Source organism: Stylophora pistillata, chromosome 2, assembly GCF_964205215.1.
Source record: "Stylophora pistillata chromosome 2, jaStyPist1.2, whole genome shotgun sequence".
NCBI classification, from domain to species: Eukaryota; Metazoa; Cnidaria; class Anthozoa; order Scleractinia; family Pocilloporidae; genus Stylophora; species Stylophora pistillata.
In genome coordinates, this window is record NC_142520.1 from 20,256,854 (window position 1) to 20,274,940 (window position 18,087).

General features: G+C 39.5%; 1 protein-coding gene and 1 pseudogene across 1 annotated transcript in view; one reads left to right on the forward strand and one right to left on the reverse strand.

Annotated features, from left to right (window-relative positions):
• Window positions 1–7,138, reverse strand: part of LOC111347678 (uncharacterized) — a 724,620-nt gene extending 717,482 nt beyond the window's left edge. Inside the window, exons 1-5 of the mRNA XM_088749324.1 lie at window positions 7,036–7,138; window positions 6,146–6,408; window positions 2,977–3,091; window positions 726–848; window positions 356–478 (exon numbers count right to left, since the gene is read on the reverse strand). Coding sequence (XP_088605450.1) covers window positions 356–478; window positions 726–848; window positions 2,977–3,091; window positions 6,146–6,408; window positions 7,036–7,138 — 727 coding nt within the window. The remainder of the gene's footprint in view (window positions 1–355; window positions 479–725; window positions 849–2,976; window positions 3,092–6,145; window positions 6,409–7,035) is intronic.
• On the forward strand, window positions 4,723–5,233 carry LOC148737671 (uncharacterized; annotated as a pseudogene).
• Window positions 7,139–18,087: the final 10,949 nt, after the last annotated feature.

Sequence of the window (18,087 nt, forward strand, 5' to 3'; positions counted from 1 at the left end):
GACTTTTAACCTCACTTCCAGTGTGAGAGGTGTAGTGGCCTCATGGTAGGTGCGCTCGACCCTGACTGGCATGGTGACTTTCTTCACCCAGGTGTTTAAAAGGGTACCGGCGACTTTAAGGCTGGGGGTAACCCTACGGGGTAGCCCTACATCCTACCCATGGGGGAGTAGTAGTACTCATAGTCGTTTCATCCTACGGAAAGCGGAGTTAAGTGCAGGTTTGATGGGCCATTTGGCTCGTGAACAGACTTTATCTTACCAATGGGGGTGGCTTAAACTGATTTTTACCCCAAAGAAGAAGACATAAAATGTACTTATCTTAAATCATGTCATGTCATGCTCTGCTGGATTATACCTTGGCATTTATGTCCATCCCCGCCGTATCCAGGATTACAAGAGCAGTTGTAGGATCCCTCGGTGTTTGTACAGTTGGCGTTGTTGCTGCAGTTGTGGGTTTTTTTAACACACTCGTCGGTGTCTGAAATAAAGTCAACGGACCATAACCATGATTTTTATCTTCAAAGGAAGGAGATAGGTGGCGGAGGGGTATTGCTAATTTGCAAAGGAAAACTGACTCTGCCGCATGTTAATCCAGACCTGCAGGAAGTAAGGCTTAATATTTGAAATCTGATACTCAAAGTACCTTAGAATTAGGATTTTAAAACGCGAATTCCTACCACAGGTTAGGTAGGATTAGGCATCATGCTCTGAACAATGGTCATTACCTGTGCAATTTTCTCTATCCCCGCTGAATCCAGGATTACAAGAGCAGTTGTAAGATCCCTCGGTATTTGTACAGTGGGTGCTCTTGCTGCAGTTGTGGGTATTTGTAACACACTCGTCGATGTCTGAAATAAAGTATGAAATAAAATGGATTGTACCCATGATCGTTTTCATCTCTAGTAAGGAGGGGAAATGAAATCAAAGTGCGATACCTATGATTGTTATCATCAAAAGGAGGAGGGGATGGGGAAGGGGGGTTGCTAATTTGCAGTGGAAAATCAAGTCTGCTGTATGTTAATCCAGTTCTGACGGGAGAAAAGCTAAATTATCCTAACTATGATACTCGAATTTCCATATAATTAGTAATATAAAACGCATGTTTCTACCATAAATTAGACTGGTCGACTATGCATCATGCTATGAACAATGTTGCTACCTGTACAATTGTCGATATCCCCGCTGAATCCAGGATTACAAATGCACTTGAACGATCCATTGGTATTTTTACAAGTAGCATTTATATCACTGCAGCTGTGGGTATTCATAACACACTCGTTGATGTCTGAAATAGAATCGACAGAACTACGACAAAATACTAAAGAATTATTGTGGTACGAGGGGTAATGATGTAAAGTGTTATGCAATTTCTCATTAGAGGCGTGTGAAAAATGCGGATAGGAGAGTTCAAGTCCATTGCAATAATTTTCCACCGAGATAGGTGTTGATGAAAGTGGCTTGGGCTCTTAATAATATCGATTAAAGCGGGCAAGATGGGCCTCTTTCCCATTGTGATCCCGTAAAGAACAAATACTGCGTGAATCAAAGTTACCGAGTTCGTGTTTTTTTTTTAAATTTTGTCGGCGATGTAGACGCAAAAAGCGGGAGGAGACAGTCAAAACAAAGAAGACACATACGACTTTTGTGGGTTCATCGTGCTACAAGAGAAATTGGTCTCCATTCCTAACTCTTACGAAAGACAATTCATTCTTGTTTCTTATGAAGCGAAAAAATTTTACCATACTATAAATCCTTTATTGCCCAAGCTTGTTTGGTCAATATGGCCGGACGTTAGCCCCGTTTTGTTCCGTTTTAATGGATCTCGACTTCGTCTCAGGACATAAAGCGCAAAAAAATTAACCCGGCCAATCCTAGCAGTATGCAGGACGCGTGTCATATATGGATTCCGCTCACCTCAGAGTCTCTGTGGCTCAGTGGTCTGAGGTTTGATTCCCCAGGCGGGCTCGCGATTTTCTCGGTCTCCCACGCTCGTGACGAGACAAAAAGCATCTTTCTCTATGTCTTTGCCGGGTTCGAAACGTACCACCTTTTCATTCCAGTCTATTCTTGTTTTTCTTGTTGCCATGTTATCCATGAAAGTTTATTCGATCGAAAAGATTCACTGTACGACTTTACCTTTGCATTCATATCCATCCTATCTGAATCCAGGATAATTAGAAATGTAGTTGTTCATGTAAGATCCCTTGGTATTTATGCAATTGGCATCATCACTACAGTTGTGAGAATTTAGAACACAGTTTTTGATGCCCTAAATATAATTAAGGGATTGTATCCATGATCGTTGTTGTCTTTAGGAGGGAGAGGAGGAGAACGAGGGGCTAATGTACAATGCAAAACCAATTCTACCGCTTGTTAATCCAGTTGTGTAGGGGGAAAACTTTTGTTTCTTAGATGCGATGGCTGGAGTACTTTATAATTACGATTATAAAACTTGTGTTTCTACAATGTTCTTTACCTGTGCAATTATGTATATCCCCGGTGAATCCACGTTTACAAATGCACCTGAATGATCCTTTGGTATTTTGACAAACGACGTTTTCATTGCCGCAGTTGTGGGTATCTGTAGCACACTCGTTGATGTCTAAATAAGGTCAAAATACTAAGTGATAGAGCTCGCAGGAAGTGGAGGGGGAGAGGAGGTATGACGTGAAATGCTTTTTGTCAGCAGTGGTGTGTGAATAAGCAAGTTAGAACAAAAGATGCGGAGCTGTGGAGAGGAAAATTCGTAACCCCACTTTTCCCTGCACGGAATGCCTTTAATAGGCTGGAGTGACATGCCAACTTGAAAACACATAATGGGGCTGGGTTGAGTTCCTTTCTAAAGAAAGAGCAATAAAATTGAAATTTCGTTTCATAAGTAGAGCCGATTTTGAATCTTAAACCGTCCGAAGGAATAGCCCCCCCCGTGTTGTAATAAACTGTACAAAATTGAATTTTTATTATTTTAAGTCTTGCCTTTTTCACAATCGTGGCCAGTGAATCCAGACGCACATAAGCATCGATATCGTTTTGTTGTGAATCCCGACTGGCAGGTGCCGTGGTTTTTGCATGGAGAATGAGCAAAAAAATTCTTAAAAATGAAAAGGAAAAAAAAGAGATGGGATGTCACAATTAACTGCTCAATACCTTAACTGCATTCTCCGACATCTCCCCTAGAACTTGAGTACAAAAAAAGGAAAAGAAAAAGAAAATAAAAGAAATCTGTAGGGGGCGCCTGTAGATAGGATTTAAAGAGTATAGTGACGTTCCTAAGAACAGCATTTAGGAACCCCGGTCGTAGCTCAATTGTATCTTTATGCCTGTTCTAAGCATCCCCTGAGCCATGAGATGGATCTAATTATTGCGTTTGTTTTTAAGCTTTGAAAACAATGGAATAAAACTGCCTTTTGCAGAAATGCCTTAAAATGACCATTCCAGCTATCTTTTCTCCCGAGAATTTTCTTGTTAGAAGCGTGGTTGTGCTTTCATTAATAGAACAGCGATAAATTGTTTACTCAAGGCAGGTGAACATGGTTCTAAAATGGATGCGACAAATTACTCGCTTATGTGAACAGTGTTGGGTGTCCTCAAGGCACTCAATATCGCGGAGGGCCCAGCGACCACTCCACGAGATTATAGACCGCTCCTTTCAGACCATGTGCGAGAAGAAGTAGGATTTTTCCTCTGTGGAAATCGTTGTGTTCAGTTGAGAATAAAGAAAAACCACGTTCGCAGCCAAAGGACCTGCATCACCAACGAACTAGCAGAAAAACTCCAGTTGCCAATCACAGGATCAGAAACACTAACAGTGTATACATTCAGTGTATCAAAACCCAGAGAGTTTCACACTCCTATCACTGAACTGCGGCTTTTAACAACGGGTGGATCATCTCTGCATTTAAGAGTCAATGTTGTACCCACGATAACCGGTAACCTACAACGAACGTATTTCAACCCACAGAAATTCAGTCACCTACTGAAGGATACCCCCCTTGCCGACTCAGTACCCTCAACTACAGAAACTGCCAACATAGAACTGTTGCTAGGAAATGATTATTACTGTGATATTTTCTCTGGTGACATTGCCATGAAAGCAGTCAGTCCAGGAATAAACCTCACGGAATCCAAGTTGGGATGGATCCTAACAGGCAGAGTGAAGTGTCGTGATGACAAACCAGACAGCTCCATCTCAATGCTGACCTACACGTCCAGTCCTATCAGTGTACATCTGTGTGCTCGGTCTGATGACAAGCAGCCATTAGCTGCACAAAAGACACAACTTGAAGAGTTTTGGAAGCTTGAAACCCTGGGAATCAGAGAGCCTGTACAAGAAAATGAAGATGACAAAGCTTTACAAATATTCAACGAAACAATCCACTTTGAAGACGGAGGGTACCAAGTAACCTGGCCTTGGAAAGAAGAATCTCCACCATTACCAACCAATTATGAACTGGCAATGGGAAGATTGAGATCCCAAGTCAATAGACCGTCACGAAATGACAAAATTTTCCAGAAATAAGATGCCGTAATCCAGGACCAAGTGCAAAAGGCAATTGTGGAAGTCGTCCCAGTTGAAGATTGTAAAAACACCTTGAAACATTACATGACTATCTTGAACCCTTGTATGTGAAAGTCAGTCAGCCATCAGCAACCCAAAAATTCTGGTTGTGCCTGTTTACTTGTTTAGCTGTTAGGGCTATTCACTTAGAAGTCGTTCATGACATGACCGCTGAACAATTCCTGTTCTGCCTAAGAAGATTCATTGCCACACGTGAAAAACCGAAGGAGATAATTTCCGACAATGCTTTCCAGTTCAAAGTGGTAGAGTCGACTGTTGAAGAAGCATGGCAACACCCCATGACAAGTCCTGAAACACAAAGTTACCTGGCCAACGAAGGCACAAAGTGGAGCTTCATCATTGAACTGGCCCCCCTGGATGGGTGGTGTTCCAAGAAAGACTTATCGGACTTGTCAAGCAGTCTCTTCGAAAGAGTATCGGAAGATTTGTCTTACTATAGTTCCACTGGAAACTGTTGTAAAGGAAGTCGAAGCAGTAATCAATTCCCGGCCATTAGTCTACGTAGTAGCTGACTTCAGCTCTGGATTCACACTCAGCCCAGGAAATTTCCTCAGCCTTAACCCAAATACAGGCGTACCATCCCCAGCAGAAGAAGATCGACAGCAAGACCCAGATTTCCTTAGCGAATTGAGTTCTTCAAAAAGAATTCCTTGACAAGTGACGTAAGGTTCAGAAACATCATGAAACGTTTTGGAACCTACGGTTCAACGAATATGTTCTGAGTTTGCGTGAACGGACTCAGAACCACTTAAAAGCTCCCAGGATACAATCCTCAACCCAACCCATTAAAGGAGACGTTGTACTTCTGAAGGAAAACACGCCACGAGGTACCTGGAAGTTAGCCGTTGTGGAGAAACTAATTTCAAGTACAGATGGGGAAATCAGAGCCGCAACAATCCGAACAGGCAAGTTGCTAAACCGTACGCTCAACTTCTTGTACCCCCTGGAATGTGCTGTACAACGAGAAAGCCCAACCCAGCCCAACCCAGCCCAGCGGAGGTGAGGATGACCAGTATGATGCAAGCCACCAGAGAAGCAAACAAAAACTTACCACTGAGCGCCCAAACCGAAGGTAGCTATTAAAGCAAGACAAGCCCTAATCAAACTGTTGAAAATTTGATCCTGATCGCGAGTTGTTATCTCTTTCTTCAATTTTCTTTTTTTTTTTGGCCATGATAACCCCACTTCATTCTGTTGAAAAGATTTACTTCAATCCCGAACACTGACAGTTAGAACTTTTCGGTTGAGGAGTGTCGCGGAGGGCCGAGCGACCACTCCACGAGAATTAGCGACAGCTCCTTTCAGACCATGTGTGATAAGAAGTACGATTTTTTCCTCCGTGTAAATCGTTGTGTTCAGTTGAGAATAAAGGAAAATCGCGTAGCGACACTGAAAGGATTTTTGATTTTGGTAATTGCTTATCTACAAAAGATCCGTAACGACGCTAACAGGTGGTTAAAATCATGTAAAATAACAAATAATGAATGAAAGTATCCCTCAGCTCTCATGAATAGCTTAAAGAGAGAGAAGCGCGATTGACATTTAATTAACAGCTCGTCCATGTACCTTAGTTCCATGGTACACGTAGTTCGCTGTTTGTACCAGATCCTCATCATACTCTTTAGCCGTTGAGTTATTCAGTTCACAGTTGTGTGCTTCTGCTCCATTTTCTCCAAAATAAAAGTTAACACTGACGCAGTTATAGTCCAGGTAGCAACGATATTCGCACGTGTCCCTGTCAATCACACTGATATTTGCTATGGAGTGGTTAATGAGACGTTCTCCCACGAAGAACAGAGTCGATGGAAAGGCTAATATACGGCATTGATCTAAAAATACGAATCACTAAAAGTTAAATAGCGACATGGGTCATAACTTCTAAAGGTCTCAGTTGTTGTTAAACTCGCCTTCCAAGCGCTTCGTACTTATACTGATAGATAGATAGATAGATAGATAGATAGACTAATAGATAGATAGATAGATAGATAGATAGATAGACAGATAATTTGTTAGGCCTAGAATCCATAGAGCTAAGTCACTTATTTACACATACTCATTAAGATGCAAAGATCAAATTTAAAATATTCTTTATTTTTTTTCGAGTCGAAAAGATCTCTAGAAAAGGATTGTATGACCTCCAAAAGCCACACAAGTCTTTTCTTTCTTTTCTTTCTTTTCTTTTGACCCCTGTTGCCCCAGCTTACATCAAACAAAGTATATCTCTCTTTGTTTTTCCTTGCAACTACTTTCTGCGGGACACCTGAAACAACCAGCTTCAGAGTTGATAAAAATAATTCCGAAAATTGCAAGTGTACCTTGACGAGCCCAAACCCCGAAGATAATTCGTGCCCAGAAAACTCAATAATTTCCATTAATGTTCAATGATGAAAGAGGCAGGAAATTTCAATCATGAACTCCCAACTTGTGCCCAATATTTCAAATCACATTTTCCTCACCTATCTTTAAAGTTACTATGATAACGCGCGCGTGCAAATCCTGCTTAACTTCTAGTGAGCCACTCTGATGGACATCTTTACGCAGGCATGGCCGTGTATACATATCACGACGTGTACAGTTCACTTCAGTTGGTAAGTTCCCGTCTAGCTTAGCCGAGCTCTCTTTCTACGATTGAGGTACACTGTACATCTTTCGAAGCTCAACAAAAGTAGATATTTGCATAAAAAACAATAATTTTTGAGCTCTGTGAATAGACGAAAATAGCTTTGGAGTTGAGAATATGTTATCCCTAAACGCAGGACGATTTATGGCCCTAGCAAGAAATCTGAGCCTTCTTACTCTTCTTTATAATAGTACGAAATATTTGAGTGTTGTTGAATCGATTACTCGTCTTAAAAGCTTACAATTTTCAACACAAACACATTCTCGTCGTAAATTCTAGCAAAAAATGATTGAAGCATGCTAAATGCATTACGCAGGTGTTGTAACTGCGAGAAATTCGTTCGGTTTTCGCTTCCAAGCAGAAAATTTAGCACTTCCTTGTGAAAAGATTTGATCTTGGAATATCTCTTGGCCTCACTTTATTTAACTCTTATGCTACCCACGTGCTCTGCAAACTTCCTGCTGCGGTACATCCATTTTACGAAATGCATGCGCCAGGCACGGACAAACTCTTAATTTTGCATTGTGATCTTTATTTTGTTTTTGTTCTGTTTTGTTGTTCTCATTATCCATGTCGAATAATCTTGGTTTAGATAAAACGTGTCCATGGTGATTTAATAAAAACCCTCGGAAACCGTTATTGAAGATTAAAATCTTCCCATCGCTTCATTGTGCATCAATTTTGATTAAATTATGAAAATGCACTAATAAAGAGTTGTTAAATAAAACTAATTTCAATATGTCCATGGTTAGACATCCATATCATCTATCTCTTAGCCACCTGTCGAGTGCGAAATTTTGATGTTCCCGCTCATTCGCAGTCAGCATTTCTTTTGCATCATTGGAAACTTAATTGCTCTACCTGCATTTCAACAACTTTCACGCTGTTTTTATTAGCTTTGAAAAAACTTACTCATTAGGCTTCCAAAAATTGCGTAATTCTGTATGTACATAACACAGGAAGGCTGCTATGACAGAGATAATATTCCTCGAATGCCGAGTTCTAAAAATTACAAGACGCTCGTTTTGGTATATGTTTAACACCTGTCGGCAATATGTTTTCGAGGTGTATAAATTTTTACTACGAAAATTTTCTGCAATTAAAACAAATTATGTCAACTAAATATGAAACCAGCGAATAATTAACTACCCAAAGAGAGATCCTTATTCTACAGGAGAATGTAAAAAGAAGGAAGGCAACTCTTCGACTTAGAAAAAATATCCTCTCCAACCGGCTAACTGATATATCAATTCTTATTTCCTTGAGTGCCGGGCTAACTTTAGGCTCTTCCCTTCAGTTCGTGCAAGCATTAAAATAAAGGATTTGTGAAAATATATTCATCAATTTTTGATGAACTTGATAAAATTTTAGTGGACCTTTATGAGTGTCTGAAAATAATTCAGTAATTGCGGATGTTGTTCGGTTATAACTAAAAAACTTTGCAAGCACACTTCACAAATTGTGAAAAATAATCTAGAATAGTTTTGAATGAAAAAAGATAACAGCACATTAAAATAGACGATGAGTTTCACTACCCGTTTTGTTAGTTAGGCCTCTATATACGAGAATTTTAGTCCTCGAAAATATGCGTTTCCTTTTTTTTTCCTTTGATACATTGCTTAGCTGAACAATTAAGAGCAGAATAATAAAGGTTTTTTTTCAAAAAATGCCAGCTTAAAAACATACCATCTGGGCAGGTCTGAAATTGGCCGAGAGAAAGAACCACAGAGATAGGGAACAAGAGGAGAAAAACTCCCATGTCCGCGAAAAACAAGCTGAAAAGAAATCCTTTCGATGGTTTCGAGCTGTTGAGCAAGCCGAAGAGCTTAACAGCAGTTTGTTGACTGAGCTGTACCACCAATTAAGGTTACACTTCCTAGAAACGTGTTAGCCAATCACATGTGGTCGTGATATATGAAGGATGTTTCGTCACCCGTCACAGAGACGTTGTGAGATTAATTAATGTGTGCTGAAACAGTAAACTTGGTTAGTATTCTCCTCAGGCAGTTATTTCCACCTTTCATTCTCTATCCGGACCAACACTAAAGGTCTTAAAACAAGTGCAGTGAGAAGAATATGCTACCTTTCTATAACGTCAAAAATGGCTAGATACTCTAGTCTTCTCAGATATGGACTAATTAATGGAGGTCCCGTCTCCTGCAGGGTTAGGGGTAGGAGACATTAATTTCCCATGCACGAGATTACTGTGTGATGGCTTTCCTCCCCTGGGATGGTTGCTGGGTGGGAATTGGCCCTGAAAATCCCCCATGAGGAGTGGCAATTAACATATGTATGTATGTATGTATCCTTAGGGAATCGTCGTCTACCTGTTTTAGTAATTATAAGCAGCATCAAATGAGAAAAGAAATTTTCATTGAAACTGTGAAAATTCAAGCGCATAAAAAAGCCTAGATATTCAAATTGATGTCTCTGTGGCATTTTGACCAAATTTCCTGAGAAATTTTAGAACAAAATTTTAGAGATCATAGCCTCAATGAGGCATATTTTTTTGTTAAGTGTCGCTCTCGCTGAGAGTTTTTTTTCAGCCCCATTGCACCTGCAGTTTAAGTATTCTTTTCTCCAAATTAGTGAGTTTTTGATATGCAAATTAAAGTCGAAGAGAAGGTTCTACTCTGATTCCAAGTGAAGTTTCCATATTTTGTTTGTGAAATGACTAAGTACATCTTTTAACTTGTAGCAAGAGAGAATTCCATGAGCGCGCTCGACACTTTCGATCGCTGTCCACACGCGCTGTCCACACGGGCGGTCTGGCCAGAAATCAGTTCTAGCTTGTGGCGACACAAAAAAAGGAGGATTGGAGAACAACCAAACTATGAATGTTCAATATTGCCCTAAACAATATTCACGGGGAAAGAAAAAAAGGAAAAACTTTCTCTCGACGAGAAGTCGTACATTTCCCAACCGATATGTGGAGAATGCACTGTCAAATGCCTCAACCCAACGATTGCGTATGACAATTTTTAAACCGGAATTTTCCGCATCTTTTCTTGAAAAGACTGGTTTAGACGACAATATCTACCACAAAAAACTCAACTTGTCCAAAATAAAACTTTTGGATATGAAATGAATAGTTTTAAAAAGGCCTTTGAAACCTCTATAGATATTCCTTTCGCTTTATTGTGCATAAACAATTATTGAATTATAAAACTCTACGTGGAAGGTTGTTTTATGCAACTACGTACGCGTGATGATGGTAAACATCGCTTTTGAACTCGTGGTCTACCTATCAGATGAGCATATTCTATGCCTCCACTTATCTGCGTTTAAAACCTGCCTAATCATTTGTTTTCTTATTCAGTTGGCCCACACCGTCGTAATGTCGCTAAATTTTGCTAGTGCTTGTCACCTTATCCGTCAGGTTGCCCAGCAACAGTAAATATGGGAGCCTTAAGTCTCTATGAAGACAATTTTCGAAAGAATAGGCTACTTTTTGAGATCCTATAATTCAGTGTACTTTTTGCCAAATGATGCATCTTTCAACTTGCAAGTTTGCACCGTTAAACATTGCTCAAGTTTTTCAATGCAAATTTTCTACGTCTTAAGTTTTATTTCTCCCTAGTTTGCAACCGACAAACTTTTCATCAGCAAATCGTTGATGAATCAATCTTACGGAAGACATAAAACGAAACTTATAATGTCACCGCCGCAAACACTATTTTATTATTATTAAAACAAACAAGTGCTATTCACGAAAATTGGAACTTCGAGGAGCCTACAGGCCTGATCGAGAGCTGTCGTTCAGAAAACCTCATAACTGAAGTTCATCTTTCATTTTTTTTTTCAGAAAAAAAAATTATTTCGTCATTAAGTCCCAACTGCTTCATATTGATAATCAAAATAAACATTTTCCATTAGTATTTTCAAAGTTGCGTTACATAACAAATTTTCCCATTCTTATTATTCATATCAGTTAATCTTGTTTAAGTTGAAACTTCTACACATCGAATAAACCATGCATAGGGAGTCCTTTGATTAAGTTCGAGATCTTCTCATGGCTCCACTGGATATGGTCAGTGATCGAGTTATGAGAAAATTCCTGTGACTATTTCCATAATGCTTGTATAGCATCTGCATTGTTTATTGGCGCTCAATATTACAGTTATTCCAGGTATAACGCAAGAGAGACCCAAGTGTATGCGCATGCGTTTCAAAGCGGATCAATGATAGTTTACATGATTCTGGAAAGAATGAAAAAGAAAAATCACAAGGATCTAGAATTACAGGAGAAAAATCTTTTCGAAGGGATGGCAGAGAGAATTAACTAATCCAGTACACAGAAATTATTCTGACAGCCTTTAGCTCGCTTGCATGCGATAGTTTTTGTTTTCAAGTGCTAGATTCAGCGCGGTGAATATTCGGTCGCCATATTGGACGGGTAGAGATTTGGTACGAGTGACAAAGCGCGGGGAAGGGAGAAGGGGAGATAACCAGAAAAACCGCCTGCCCGAAACCCATGATTTCTCAAAAACCGTCCCATGTCCACTGCGTGACATCCCGGACATGTCACACATTCTTGAAGGAACAATCAAATGGGATGAAATGGAACCTTTTCTCAAAAACTGACTGGCGTGTCATGTAGCAAAACAAAACGTTGAGCGATCACGGATGGAACGGTGCAGTGATACACCAAATTAAGCGGTAGCAAAAGTTGAAATCAACAGAAATTTGGAAAACGAGGAATGTAGAATTTGCAAAGCCAGACTACTCTTCCTATGGTTGGGTTTCAGGTGACGTCACAAGCTTTGCTGAAGTTAGTGTCCGCCATGTTGGTGTCCCTCGGGTGTCAAAGTTATGAATAATTAGTCGATTTCTATAGTGAAGCCCTCTCTCTTATCGCCGTATTATTTCGCCAACTACATGAATATCCAGACAGAAAAAAGCGATAGAAGTATCCGGCATTCATCTTAAGGTATCCCAGTGCTCTCTGAGTATGCCGAAAGCTTAGAGAGTTGGAAGGAAAGATGTTTGCAAAAGATCTCGGTCATTGGGGTTGACCCTGCAAGCATACCAGCCGAGAAGTTCAGTCCAAAATGCTTGCCTCCTGTGGAAGCGTCGGACTTGCTGAGTTGCCTCGTTCTTGAGACCAGCTTCTACACCAAGAAGCAGTTCAAGGCGTTCAAGAGTCTAGAGGCGTTTAATCAAATGGTGTCGGGATTTGTAACCTCAGTTGTAGGCAAAGTAATCGCTGGCAAGTATGCCGTGAGAGCACGAGTTTGGCATTCACAGCATATGAGTGATCCTTTAGTGAACATTTGGGTCATTTCCGAAAACGATGGGACTATTTTGTCAGCCCATTGCTTGGGATGCAAAGCTGGACTGGCTGAGTCATGCTCATATATCGCAATTGTTTTATTTATGTTTGAGGCAACTACTAGAATTCATGGCAAGCTCGCTGGGTGTCACGAAAACTCAGACACCGAAAACTCAGGTCCCTCGAAGTGTTCTCCAAGCTTTCGAAGTGCTCCATAATTCGATAGTGCATAGCATAAAGCATGAACCAATTTTTTTTTAATATAACCGGTGGAACAATGCAACAAATCCGACGCGAAAGACGGACAACAATATCAAGAGTGATTCTTCAGTGAAGCGAATCGTGACGGCGCTGATGCCGAGTCTTCTTTCGCGTTGTTTTTCTCTTTCTGCCTCATTTAAGAACTCTAGCCCAAGGGTCGCAAAATTGTCTTCGTTCTGGGACTGGTGGGCCGAGTCTCTGTTTGTATCCATTATTATCGCGAAATATTTAAGAATTTTAACAGAGCGACAACAAGGATCTGTGCAACGAAGTACAAAAAGGTAAACAAACGTCTCTTTCGGCTCGTCAAAATCACGCCACATTTTAATACTTTGATGTTGGAGCGAGCGCATTTGATCCCGTTAACTGTGAATGAAAAGTTCAAAATTAACGGGAAAAATGGAGGTAAATCTAAGCTAAATGAAGTCTTGTGTCACTCTAAAATGTTTTAATACTCAACCATCGGACGATTTTGCGAAACGTGCAACTTGCGGCCTTGCTTTTGCTGCTTCAGTTGGATCAAGACCCAAAAGGTCAAAATACACGCGGGATTACAAGGAGTGATCATGAGTCGAGTTTATCTCTTGAATTTTCGAGGAGTCTGAGTTTTCGGGGTGTGAGTTTTCGTGACACCCTAAGCTTACTTGCACTCAGGTAAAATGCTCATGGATTTTTCCGACATAGGTCAATGAAGTGCCGTATGCGAGGGCTAAAGACATCGATTTCTTATCGGCTAAGAAGCTCAAAGAAAAGCTCGACCAAAAAATCGAGGATCTACAACAGCCGCAAGCCTCAAACCATACAACAACTTCTAGTTCCTCCTGTCTTCCCCTTGATTTGTGATGATCTTAGGTATAGCGCATTAGATCATATATATAATGAATTTTGCGCCATAGAGATAATAAAATTATTAAATTATTATACGAAAAAATCCTTAGGGCTTTATGCTTTCCACTTTTGCTCGAACAGCCAACAATAATGCATAAAACCATCCCTTCTTTCTCACATGAACTCTTCGTTAGATACGGTTAGATACGGTTTGTTTACGCTCGAGGGACACCAAGATGGCGGATATTAACCGTTGCTAAGGTATTGGTCACGTGGGTGAAACCCAAGGATACGGGAGACGGCAACTTACATTTGAACGGAAAATTTATTTTGATCTTATAAAGAAAGGAATACAAGGGCCCTGAGTTTTACGATATAGTGAACAAACCTTTGTAAGTGAAGGTGTAGTCTGATCGTCCGGGTGAGCGTAGTCCTGAGAAGGACTGTTGTCGGTGGTAGTGACTGACGTTTCGACAACCTGTGGGGAAGTCATCATCAGAGTCAAGTGACTCTGATGATGACTTCCCCACAGGTTGTCGAAACGTCAGTCACTACCACCGACAACAGTCCTTCTCAGGACTACACTCACTTGGACGATCAGACTACACCTTCACATGTTACCCCCCAGGTTCAAACCATTTACTGCAAAACCTTTCTACGGCTATGCAGTAAATAACTTTGGAATTTGAATTCATTCAGATTATAACTACATTCGAAATATAACCAAATAACTAAATCATACTGAACTGACTAACTAACAAACTAACTTATTTTAAACTAACTAGATATTTCAACACGGCAAAAAAACTAGCGTTCACCCTACGGAAAACAAAAGTTGAATTCACGGAATACGTGGCAATTTACTAAAGTTTACCCGCGTTTTGCCTACGGAAAATCTGACGTTTTCTGTGCGTTTTCGCATCAGTGAATGCCAGTATTCGTTCCCTTATTCGGTAGTTTTCCTTAGCGGTAAATGCATGCAGGTAAACAATATATTTTCCGGCATTAACCGCTCGGTTAACGCAGTACCGCAAGCAGCGTGTTTTCCTTTTGTTCATTGACATTTTCCGAGTGAACAACAACGTATTCACCAGAGTTAACAGCTGAAAACACACATTTTCCGGGAAGGTTGATATGTGTAAATACGGGAAAACGTAATGTTTTCCAAAGTTTGCAGTTCGTTTAATGCATAGAAAATGCTATGTTTTCTTTTGTTCGCCACCGTTTTTTGCCCGGTGAATGAAATGTTCACAAGAATTATCCAACGTTTTTCCGTGATAGCGAAATCGACGAAATTCATGGAAACGCATTTTCCGGCGTTTTACCTTTCATTGTTGTTCAGTTAATCTATGGAAAATAACAATATGTATTCTGCCATTTACAGCCGTTTTGCGCATTCGAACGCTATGTTCACTGGAATTAACCAACCAAAAGCATGCATTAATATTCCGGTATTTTCTGCAAAGGTGAATTCGTGCAAGGGATGCATTTTCCCACCCTTACCGCCGCTCGGTTAATCGCTGTTCGTCAAATTTCACTTCTTGGACTCAACTGTACTGCAGGTTCTCAAAGCATTTTGTCCTATTTCCCTCTCCCAGACAGGATAAGCACTCTTTAATAATTATCATCAAGTTTATTAATGCACAGTGATATTAGCGGTACAATTTATTCAGAGTCCAAAATAGAGCCTGATAACAATCGTGTTTCTTAGCCTTATTTAACTTTACACATTTTTCTGTCTAAAGCCAAAAAGAGGCAAAACTTAACCTTTACAGTACAACTGATATGATAAAGTTTGAAGGATGTACTGTCTGAAAAGTCATGTGTGAATCGATATATACAAACTATGCCCAGAAAAGTGATTTCTAGATACATGTTTAAATTTCTAAACTTCTATTATAAGCATTTTGCAGGAATGAGTGTCAAGGTTTGAGGAAAAAATAATATGTGAACTTCATGTGCCGAGGGAATCAAGGCAACATGCTGAGAATGTCACCTTACATTTAATCTTACATCTGCATTAAATCTATTTGAAACACTTCTGATGTTTAAAATTGAGACACTACTCGATCTGATGGAGAGCTAGAGAACTATAAAAGAGAGAATGAAAATTTTAGCTTCCTCTCAAATAGCAGATACATCCAGGATTTTGGGCTCTTTAAAATGAGCATGGCAAATTGTCCTCACAGATAAAAGCTCACTGGTATGCACAATTTAGTCAAATATGAAGTAGTGTGATAATGTTCAAAAATCCATTCATATATATGTGAATTATTTGCTATAACAAACACCTGCATTCAATCCTGGACATAAGTGCCAAATAGTGATCAGGGAAGGGAAAATATTCTAGAGACTGAATTCACTTTCCATTGACAATAACTTAAATGTAGGCTGCTCAATAACTTTAATTGCTCAAAGTATTACATTTTAGACATGTATAAGTTTACAGTCTTCAAACTCTCTTGTAATCGACCATGATTGTACAAGATTCTCACTTTAAATTTGCCAACTGAGGGGGTTTCTTGTGAGAAAATTGAAATCAGCAAATTGTCAAATTAAAAGCTTAAGTCAGACAGAATAAAAGAATGGAGATGGCAGACCTACATTATCTGTATCATTGGGAAAAAATATAGCAAGTTTATAAGAGATGGTCCCTAGAAGAGAATTGAGTGACTGTATACTAAAATTTAAATTGGATTAAAGTGGTGGCCCAGTGCAATTTTTCTGGGATCTCTCTACTATTTCTATGAATTGGTCTACCAACCCTTCTTTTCACTGACTGCCTCTTTTGCTGATTCGTCATGGAAGACTTATGCCACTGGTCTAGTATATGGAAGAAGTTGGTAACTTCTTCTCTCCTCCGGGTAACAAGGGGAGCCTCTTCACCATTGATGTGGGATCTTCTTAATCAGACTCATCCGAGGATACAAGACTAGGATGCTGGGCCTCGAGAATTGGTTCCCTCTTCGAGTCTCTTATCCAGTTTCTAAAAGGGAAAAATGTGAAAGAAGTTTTATAATACTGAATGGTGAGCAATTCCTACAATAAAGCATTTATAAAGCTCTTAAATGAATCTCAGTGTCACTGGTTTGAGTTGTTCTTGGCATAAAAAAGTTTTTTTTATCACCAGATCTACAGTGTAATTTGAACCTTAACCAGTTTTTAAATCAAACTTGAATTCAAACCTTCTGAAAGTTTTTCAAACATACAAGCTGATAAGATAGTTGAGCGTTAAAGAGCCAAAAAACTTTTTTTACCCTTTTAATTCTCTGTCGCTTCTTCTGCTCCTTCTAATACTGCTCGTACCATTTTCTTGCTGTCGTCTACGTTTCTTTGACGATGCGAAGTTTTGAGAAAGAGCATCTGAAAGGAAAGGTAGGTATGCCAAGATCAGTTATATCAAAAATATTGTCAGTTTACCGAACTGTAGTGAGCAAGGGGAAAGATGGAGCACTTGTCCCATTTAATTTCAACCCAAAGTTAAAGAGAAATTGTGTTTACGTTTATTTGGCGAAACAATCCCCGATTCAACATACCCAGAATTCTTCTTTCAGTACAAGGAGAATCATTTTGAATCTGCTCTATTTCTTTGACCTCTTTCAAGATGGTGGCTAATACAGCTTGGTTTGGGGGTTCATCCTCTCTGTGAGAAATCGCTCTTCTTTTCATTGAACAAAGACTGAATGCATAATTAATGTCTGGGGTTAGATAGTACTCTTGCGGAAACCACTTCTAAAGGTAAAATTTTGTTTAATTATAGCCTGGGCAATTCCTTCTGATTTTAATAAAGTTTCTTTGTTACTGTTGTGTTGATATTAGTTGCGAATATGACCGTTGTGACAACATAAACCAGCAATTTGCATATACTAGACTACCGAAAATGGCCAGATTGCCTTGAATTTTTAGCTTCAGCAAAAAATTATATGTATGTTGAACTTGAAAGTGAACCGTTTCGAAGTTTTTGTAGGATATAAGAGGGAATTCGAGTGTTTTGGTAATGTTTTTCTTAATGTGACGTGCAAGTCATGTTGGTCACGTAATGCGCTTCTTGAGCTCAAATACGCTTATATAAATCGCTCTAAAAATTCGTAGTTTAAGTAGCCCAAAAATTTTAAAGCATTTTCTGAAAGAAAAACCTTGTTTTTGACAACGGTTGTTGTCTCAGTTTATGCAGCCATGTAACAATGGCCGATTTTAGTCGCCAAAGTCTAGCTATCTCTGAATGGGTGAAATTTTACCTGAATTATTCGTAAAAAATAGTTTTCTGGGAATCCTAGAAAGAACTCTTTAGAACCTTTGAAAAACATCTTTTGTTTTAGAATTGCTATGTAGTAATCGAATTTCTGGCGAAATAAGTTTTTTTCGGCCGTTATCTTGAGATGCACTATTTCACCGGGAACCGCTTGACCTCCAAAACAAACGTCATTTGTCATAATTTTGAGGCAACAGAGTATGCAACAGGAAACCTTTCCCGAAAAATAGAGGTTCTTAGTTGACAAAATAATAATAATAATAATAATAATGATA